Below are 9,726 nucleotides of genomic sequence, written 5' to 3'. Positions count from 1 at the left end.
ATTGTGAGTTGGAATAATAAAGAAAGGCTTCACGGACAAAGTAAAATTTCAAAAACTTGGAAGATAGTTAAGAAGATTTAAACAGGTGAAGAAGGAAAAAAAATCAAAATGCAGAGAGTTAAAAGCAAAAACATAAAAATGGAAAAGTAATTCATCCAGAATTCCTTACCACTACAAAAGCAGAGCCACCAACTATGGTTTAAAAGGAAAGACAAAAGAATGAGAATATAAAGTCCTGGTTCCCTGTCTCAGTAAATGTATTCCATTCAATTTCACAAGAATTAAGCATCTATTTGTAGAGCAGGAGCAGCTAGGTGGACAGTAAACTGGGTCTGGAGTTAGAGAGACTTGCTAGTTGTGTGACCCTGGGCAAATAACAATTTTGCCTCAATTTCTTCATTTGTAAAATCAATAGGAGAAGGAAATGTCTAATCACTCCAAAGCTCTGGCAAGAAAACCCCAAATGGATCATGAACAAGGACATGACAAAGGAATGATAAATTTGTAGAGCACTGAATTGTTTATTCATGACACAAAGATGAATCAGACATGACTTCTCTCAGGGTGGTTGTAGTCTAATAGGGAGAAAAGGGATATGAATATAAATCCCTTTAAAACTTCCTACTAACATTAGTATAATACAAATATATATTTCTAGAGATAGATAAGTACATAGAAAAAATTCAAAGACTGCATGAAAGATTAAACAAGATGGGTCACTTTCAAATAGAATAAGGGAAAGCTTTATGGGGAGTTGCCAAATGAATTATATCTTTAATATTAGAAAGCATTTCAACAGGTAGAGTTAAAAAGAATTAATTCAAGGCACAAGGGATGCTTTAAGAAAAGAGATAGAAATGGACTGGATCTAATAAAAAAAAAAGTGACAAGTAGGTCAATTTGGCTAAAAGATAAAATTAATTAAAAAGAGAAGTCTGTCTAAGATAAGATTGGGATGGTAGGTTGGAGCACAATGTGAATGTCAAACTAAGAGTTTAGGCTTTATGCTAAAAGCAGTAGAGAATTATTAAAGATTTTTGAGTAAAAAGTAACATGATTTGAGGAAGACCTTAGGAGTGGGATGTTTTATATGTTTATATGACAATATATATTTAAGGTGACGGAAAAAACTGAGACAAAGATCAGTTAAGAGATTATTGCAGTAATACCATCAGTAAGGTAATGAATTGAACTAGGCTGGTAACAGCTTGAATAAGATTAAGAGAGACTCAATAGGGATGAGTAGGACACAGAATCAGTAGAGTTTGGCAACTCATTAGATGCAGGTGTTGGAGAGAAGTCCTAGATGGTGCTCAAGTTTGAAACACTGAAGTTACTAAAAGATGCTAATTAGCTCAAATTCTTCTTCTGTAAAATAGGCAATTGGGATCAGTGTCCTCCATCTGTTATACCATTCATCCCTCAATAGGATTCTATGAGGAAAAATGATATGCTAGATTAGATGGCAAACTCAAAGTAGAATTTTGCCTTATCACTAAACTTTACAGTAGCACTGAATATAATGCAGCTCAATCTTGGACTCCCCCCGAAAGTTATAGTTATTGAAATACCCAAAGAGTTTTAGTACATGGGATTTTCACTCCTAAAGAAACAGATGGAATAGACTAGGAAGATAATGTTATAATGAGGCCTTCAGTTCTTTAGCCTTAAAGGAGAAAATGTTCTCTGATAATGGGCAAAGCAACTTTGGACTTTCTCTGACTAACAAAACAGACCCACTTTTCCATTTCCATCTGTGAGGCTGACCTCCACTGCACAAACTGTGGGTTTGGGTTGTGAGGGGTGGGGGGGGGGGGGGGAAATGGGAGGGGGAGCATGACGTCACACCCAGGACTATATAAAGTACTTCATTAGGCTCCTGCAGACAGTTTGAAAGCAGCTGGAGAAAACGAAATAGCATTGCCCTTAGTTACTGGGAAATTTTAAAATCTGCAATAAAGTCAATCCTCACAGAAAACCTGTTGAGTAAAATGCAATCTCAGCAGAAAAACCAATCCATTCGACCTTTCAAGCAACGGAAAAGCTTAGGTACATCTAAGGGGGAATCCTCCTAGAGGAAAGCAGGTGGGGATCTCGGGGAAAGGATGAATACAGACCTGAGTTTGATTAATTCTTCGTGTGCCATTTGCACTTTTGCAGCCACCAGAAAAGAGGAAGTTGCTGGATTCCGGGCAAAGTTCCCAAGCAAGATACCGGTAAGGAGGTCCCGGTTGCAGAAGGTGGGTGGGGTAATGGTACCGCCGGGAGCCCAGAGCGATGGAGCATTGGAACAATCACGGGGCCCCGAGATGTACCCTCCCACCAACTCCCACCTGAACTCAGTGCTTCTAGGCAAGGGATCGTGTTCAATTCCGCTCCCAAGGGAGCAGCCGGCCTGCCTTCAATTTATGTTTAAACGTTTTAACAGGTGATAGTTGAACGCTATCAGAAGGAGAAATATCTTCCCCCGCTGGACAAAACCAAATTCCTCGTTCCCCAGGAGCTGACCATGACTCAGTTTCTAACTATCATTAGGTAGGTGGCAAAACTAAAGATACCGCTCTGTACGTACGGGAGGGGTGGGAGGAGTTGGGGAGAAGATCGTTTTCGTGCTTCTCTTGGACCGGCTCTGGGAGAGGGAGTCTGTCGGTGATTCACCCTTTCTCTTCAGGGTGGCCAGGAAATGTTGAACTTGTAGTTAACCTCTTGGAGAAACCTAACTTGGAGCGCTCCGGCAAAGCAAACCTAAAGCAAACACCCTACTGGAGTTCTCCTGATGTCACAGGTGTTTCTTTAAAAAAAAAAAAAAAATCACCTTTGTTCTCTCACCCCACCTTTTTTGGAATTTGTTCCAGAATTTAAAAGGAAGCTATCCAGAGCTTAAAAAAACAAAACAAACAAACAAAAAAAACTACTGTTTGAAATCATTCTGTATTAAAGATTCATTATTACTTACTGTACTCTTGTCTCCCTCCGTTTGTCTGGCTCCCTCGGTGTCTGTATGTCGCTTTGCTTTTTGTCTTTATGTGTTTTCTCTGTGTCTATATATCTCTTTATGTGTCTGTTGGCATGTGTCTGTGTCTATCCCTATGTCACTGTACCTCTCTGTGCTTCAGTGTGACTGTCCCTCTTGTGTCTCAAAACAAAAAAGCAAAACAAAACAAAACAAAAAAAAAAAAAAAAAAAAAAAAAACCCTTAAAGTAGTAAGTAGTACCTGCTATCTCCATCTGTATCCCAAGGAGATTCTATTACACTCTTCCCACCAAAAATAGAGTAAAAGGAACAAAAAGGAAAATTGACATCTTGAAACCAAGCATAAATAGATGGATTGTCAGAGGATCGTGGAGCTTTAGCCGGAATAGATCTGGAAGGCTACATAGTTCAAATCTCACTTTTTACAGATGAGGAAATGGAAGCTCATGGAGGCTACTTGGCATCCCTACAATCAGGCACCGAATGATCAATATTCTATTTAGAACTAGCTCTTTGGACTTGAAAGATAGTACCTAGGGGGCAGCTAGGGGGCACAGTGAATAGAGCACCAGCCCTGAAGTCAGGACGACCTGAGTTCAAATCTGCCCTCAGACACTTACACTTCCTAGCTGTGTGACTCTAGGCAAGTCACTTAACCTCAATTGCCTCAGGCAAAAAAGAAAGAAAGAAAGGGGAGAAAAAAGATAGTACCTGTTCCATAACCTATGTTGTCTTGGTTGTTGATCAATAAGTAAACATTTATGAAGCACCTTCTATGTGTCAGGCATTGTGCTGAGCATGGATTCACTAAAAAGCATTTGGATCTAAAAATAAATGTCTGGGAGCTAAGTTTAAAAAAAAAAAAGGAAACTGGGGACTTTCCTTGGGGAGTTTTATAACTTAAATAAGCTGTTTTCTCCCAACAACTAATTTAATGATCATTGCTTAAACATCTGTTATGTTGGAGACACTCAACCAAGCAGCTGGTGCTATAAGGATGAAACCATAATAGAGTGTGCCAAAGAGTTTACCATGTAGTAACAGGACCATGTGTACACATATAAGTGTAATATAATCATAGTTTCTCATACAATCCCTCTTCATTGTGCTTAGTAAATTGAAATGCTTGGGTGAGCCAACAGTGGTTAAATTCATTACAAAATAAGACTTTTAAAAATGTGAATGAACCATAAATGAGGTCAAGAAAATTGAGAAGGGAGAAAAATCACTCCTGTTATTTTGGAAGGAGGAGGCAGCAATGTTGTTAATAAGTTTTTGTTTTTCTTAGTATAATTCTTACTATATTTTTCTCCATTCCTGTCAAGGAAGTTACTGGGCTGAAGTTATTCCTATACGAAATGGGAAGAAGGAAAGGGTAAATGATTAGAATATTTTCTTTTGACACTAGGTCTCCCTCTCCCATCCAGGCAAGAAGTACAATAACCAATCATTGATTGACACTGTTGGTTGGCACTGAAACCTTGACCTGCCTTGTTTTTCTCACCTAGGTCACCTATTCCTTAGACATCCTGTTAACCTTCTGTCCTAAAAGTACTAGACCTGGAGTCAGGAAAACCTAAGTTGAATCCTGCCTCAGCTACTTACTAGGTGTGTGTGACCCTGGATAAATCATTTTACCTCTTTGTAACTCACTTTTCTTCATTTGTAAAATATAGGTGATAATAATGATACCTATCTTCCATAATTGTTGTGATGCTCAAATGAGATCTTCATTTCAAATGAGTACTTCACAAACCTTAAAGTGGCATAAAAATGCTAGGTACACAGGATATAGTGCTGGTCATGAAGTCAAGAAGTCCTGAGTTCAAATGCAGTCTCGGACACTGAGTAGGTAAGACTTTGGAAAAGTTACAAATCTCCTATTTGCCCTTTTTCAAATGTAAAATAACTCACAAAGTTGATGTGAGGATCGAATGAGGGTTTTTTTTTAAGAAGTTGGCACAGTGCCTGGCACATAGTAGGCACTGAATAAATTTTTATTCTCTTCCTCTTCCCTTCAGCCCTACTTCAGCTCAGAATTCTTGATTAATTGGCCTTATGCTCTCGAAAACAGGAATTACAGATGTTTGTCACCATGCTGTGACAGAATTGGAATTTGTTATCACCAACTGGTGATTTGAACTGGCAGTGTTCAAATGCCAAAATGACTTCTCCCAAATGATGCTGGAGTGTTTAACAGAAAAAAAAATGTTTGTTTTAAGTGTAGAGTTAAGGCTAGTTTGCAATAAACACTGTTGGCTCTTATGAGTTATCCCAGAGTGCCTAGTTTCTCCCCTTCCTTAAATATACTTAACCCATCAGTTCCCTTTCAGCATCTTTACTGGATTTTGAGCAGACATTTAGGAGGGAACTAAACTGTAATCGTTCTGCTTTAATAGTCTGTTTGATGATGGGACAGAGCTGAAATTTATTACTTAAAGTGAGGGCTTTTATGTTCAACAAAAATTATTAATTTAACATTTTTAAGTAGTCTGTTATCTGTATCCTCTTTCTCAATTGACTAGAAAATTTTACCCAGCTAATAGTGGACATAAGGATGGGTTTTGTACCTGTGATTTCACTGTGAAGGGAACTTACTCTAAAGAAATGTTTTCTACCAATGCAGCTCTCCAAGTGCTGAAACTTAAGAGTTTTAGAAAGCTGCCTAACTACTAAAAGGTCATGGAACTTAGCCAGGATCACACAATCAGAGGTAAAATTTTTAACCACATTGTAGAGAACTTTCCACTACTCATCTTACAGTGACGATAGGCACTTTTCAAAAGAACTTTAATGAACACTTTAACAACCAAGTAAAGAGATAAGAAAAAAAGATGTGTGTTAGTTTTGTGGAACTTTTTTTTTCTCCTTTGTTAACAAAGAATGGATGATGTGCTAGGGAAGAAGTGGAGAAGGATATATTTGGGAATGAACATGATGTGTAAAGAAACTCAAATGTTTTTAAAGAACATTATGAAAAGATCTCAGTTTGAAAATTAGAAATCTCAGGTTCTAGTCCCTCCTCTGTCATGAATTGGCTTTGTGACAGTAGGAAAGAAAGCAAAAAACATTTTTTAAACATCCATCATATGCCAGGTACTGAGCTTTATGGTGTATAAATATTATCTCATTTAATCTTCACAACAAGCCTGGGAGGTAGGGAGACAGAGTGTAGGGAAAATGTGTACATAAAAATCTTGACATTTGGAATCAGAATACTTGGATTCATGGCCATATTCTGGTCTTTATTGTGTGACCTTTACTTTTCTAGATCTCAGTTTCTTCTATAGTACAGTCAGGGCTTACCTTGAAGTCAAGAAGAGCTGGATTTGAGTCCATATTGTAACCGGAGAGAAGAAGCTTTCAGCTTCCTCCTTGGTAAACTAAGTATCAAGATTGTATAGCAGAAAGGTCAATGGACTTTTCATCAGGAAGACCCAAATTCAAATCCAGTCTTAGATACTTAAAATTGTGTAATCCTGGACAAATTAAACTTAAACTCTCTTAACCTTGGTTTCCTGTTTATAAAATGGGGATAATAGCATGTACCTTCCAGGTTTGTGAGGATCAGATGAGATTGCATATGCAAAGTGCTTACAATCCTTGAAGTCTACTAAATGCTAGCTATTAGCATTAAAATAGGAATAGATCATAATATGTGTGCATGGTGTTCAATCATTTTCACTTGTATCCTACTCTTTGTGATTCTATTTGGGGTTTTCTTGATAAAGCTGCTAGAGTGGTTTGCTGTTTTCTTCTTCAGCTCATTTTACATATGAGGAAACTGAGGCAAACAGGGGTTAAGTGACTTGCCTAGGGTCACACAACTATTATGTGGGGCTAGATATGAACTCAGATCATTCTACTTATTGTGTCATCTATCTACCTCAATAATATCTACCTCACAGAATTATTGTGAAAATCAAACCAGAACATCGCCAACAGTCCATAAGTATCAAGAGCATATAAATGTGCTTGTTTTTTAAACCAGATCTTTGATTTCATTGCTGTAGGAAATTCCTTATGAAGGAAACTTCCTCTGATAAGACCTCTACATACGATATATTCCTTGTCTCAAAGTCACTCATTACTAGAAGTTTAAATTTGAAGCTAGGTCTTTAAAACAATGTAGTCTGCTCTTTGTCTACTACACTAGGCTGGCTTCTCTGGTTCTTAATTATTTTTATAAAATGAGGAAACGGAACTTAAATAATCTTTAAAGACCCATCCAATACTAAATGATTTTATGAGAAAATGTTTCTGGTGGTCTACAGAGGGCTCAGAATTTAGTAATACCAACCTTAGAACTTAGATAAGAGTGCTGTGCTTGGAGTATAGAAGATATGAGTTCAAATCCAGCCTCAAACACTAGCTGTACACACAAGTATGTCATCCATAACCTCCGTTTGCCTCAGTTTTCTCAACTGTAAAATGGAGATGATAATAATAAAGCACTTATCTCACAGGATTATTGTGAGGATGAAATAAGATATTGATAAAGCACTTAGGTGCTTAATCAATTCATATTTCCTTCTTTCTTAGACCTGTAGCTTTCTTTATTCTCATGCTAACCCCTTCCTCCTTTCCTATTTTAGGAGTCGCATGGTTCTGACAGCCACTGAAGCTTTTTATCTTCTGGTGAACAACAAGAGTTTAACAAGTATGAGTGTGACTATGGCAGAGATCTACAGGGATTACAAGGATGAAGATGGTTTTGTATATATAACATATGCCTCCCAGGAGATGTTTGGCTGCCCATTGCTCATGGCCAATCCTGAGCTGCAGCATAGCTTTGGCCCAGGGTCCTTCACACACCTTCAGCCCACATCTGGTTAGGAGGTAATTGTCCTTTATATAATTCAGCAAACTCTGACAAGTGGGATTGGTTTTCTCCAGTGAAAAACAGGATGGGCTGCAGTAAACTGAATAGAACCAATGAACAAAATCCAGGCATCTGTCTGCTTTTGGTCATTGAAAGTATAAAGCCCTTAGAAAACATTCAGAATGGGAGTGGGTTACTTCATATAGTGCCTTCATATAATCAGTCTTATTGAAGAAAAGAAGACTGAAAGTTGAAATTATGTTTAAATATAAAACACTTCTACCGAGTCCCAGAGTAAGGAATTCAATGGAGGCATCATCTGTCTTGCATCCCACTTTGAGGAAAAGACTATACTTAATCTTCTGAGTCTGTAGAGAATCACTATTCTACAAGTTATCCCTGCTTGGTTAAAAAAAAAAAAAAAGTCCCATATAGCTCAGGAAATCCTGTTTAAAACATATCTGCAAAATCTGCCTTTATTAAAATTTCTGCTGCTTTGTATTGGACCCCAGGTGTAGTCCCAAATCCATAACTATTCAACTTTCAAAACCATTTTTAAAAAATCCTCCAAATACCAAATCTGTACTACTTCTGTGTAATCCCTGACCACAGCTTTAAATACTAGTTTGCCTCCTCTCATCAGTACCTCCAAGACATTTCACTTGAATTTCAATTGAATTGTCGAATCAGCGCTTATAATGGCTTTATCTCCTGAAACATCTCTATAATTTTAAATTTCTTGCTTGAATTGTTTGAGAACTTTCCAAATAAATCACTGGTAGTGTTAGCAAGACAAGCCCCGGTACTTTTTTTTTTTTTTTTTTGGTTTTGGAGGGGGGTGAAGGAGGAGGACAAGGTTGACAGTGGCTTTGATGTTATTTGTTGACTGTTTCAGGAAAGGACATTTTTTGAGAGTGAGTTTCCTGTAGAATATCCATCGTTGGACAATTTAGAGATTTCTGATGAGTCCATCAATTATAACATTAAATTAATACTACAATTTCCAAATGTAAATATACCTTGGCCACATTTTAAAGCTCATTTAATGCTATTTTTTCTACCCCAGCTTCATCTTACACTGACCTGTTCTTACTCACAGAATCTCCATGTTAGAAGGGACTTCAGAGATCTAATAGGGAAGCCGAGACCCTTCTTACAGTGTTGTTGATAACTGAATTTTCAGGAGACTCATGAAAACTTCTAATGAGATGGTAACTCACTACCTGAAACCCATTTTGGACAACATTAATTATGTCCATGATTTTCTTTATATTGTGTCATTGTAAAAAATTGGAGAGAGAATTCCTGGGTAATTTAGTCATTTTATTAATGATGCCAGAATTTTAATAAAAGGATGACCATTTGGCCATCTGTCTCTTAGACCAAAGAGAATCATTGCAGCAGCTCATGTTTATGCTTATTAGAGTGTTCAGAGGGTGGCAATCAATTCTAATTGGTTAATAATTAATGAGAAAATGAATATTGCAATGAGGGGTTGAACCTATTCAAATGAACTTTGTGTCATTTACTTCTAAGTTAACCCCATCCTTGGACAATCTTTTCAAAGAACTGATCCTCATTCAAACCTGGGTGAGGTTTGAACAAAAGTGTTAAGGAAGTTAACCCCATCTTATTATCAGTAATGTCCTTCAAGAGACTGAACTTTGGAAATCAGAACTTTAGAAAAAGAAGGGAGATGAACTCTGGTTGTCCCCAAATCATTGGTTATTAATAATCATTTCTCAGTATCAAAAAAAGTTGGCTTGTCTGCAGTCATTCTCCTTAAGAAATATAGAGGGCTACAGCACTATGTTCTTCATATTATGAAATTGGTGAATCACAGAAAAACAGATAAGAAGTTGAGGGAGGAGGAAAATGATCACAGGAGAAAAAGTAACATATACACTTAATCAGGTCTCAGATGCTGGGC

General features: G+C 37.4%; 1 protein-coding gene across 1 annotated transcript; it reads left to right on the top strand.

The window, feature by feature from the left end:
- Positions 1 to 1,867: 1,867 nt before the first annotated feature.
- On the top strand, positions 1,868 to 9,183 carry MAP1LC3C (microtubule associated protein 1 light chain 3 gamma). The gene is made up of 4 exons (XM_012547938.2): positions 1,868 to 2,049; positions 2,161 to 2,216; positions 2,429 to 2,535; positions 7,570 to 9,183. The coding sequence occupies exons 1-4, from the start codon at positions 1,992 to 1,994 to the stop codon at positions 7,808 to 7,810; spliced, it is 462 nt and encodes a 153-aa protein (XP_012403392.1). The 5' UTR covers positions 1,868 to 1,991; the 3' UTR covers positions 7,811 to 9,183.
- The last annotated feature ends 543 nt before the right edge of the window (positions 9,184 to 9,726 follow it).

Source organism: Sarcophilus harrisii, chromosome 4, assembly GCF_902635505.1.
Source record: "Sarcophilus harrisii chromosome 4, mSarHar1.11, whole genome shotgun sequence".
Taxonomy (NCBI): Eukaryota; Metazoa; Chordata; class Mammalia; order Dasyuromorphia; family Dasyuridae; genus Sarcophilus; species Sarcophilus harrisii.
This window is presented reverse-complemented; position numbering and strand designations above follow the sequence as displayed.

Excerpts from the sequence above, each read along its gene's own strand:
- MAP1LC3C (XM_012547938.2), top strand. The coding sequence starts at position 1,992 with ATGCAATCTCAGCAGAAAAACCAATCCATTCGACCTTTCAAGCAACGG. Across the intron at positions 2,050-2,160 it reads CAAGCAACGGAAAAGCTTAG|CCACCAGAAAAGAGGAAGTT; the intron begins GTACATCTAAGG and ends GCACTTTTGCAG. Across the intron at positions 2,536-7,569 it reads CAGTTTCTAACTATCATTAG|GAGTCGCATGGTTCTGACAG; the intron begins GTAGGTGGCAAA and ends TTCCTATTTTAG.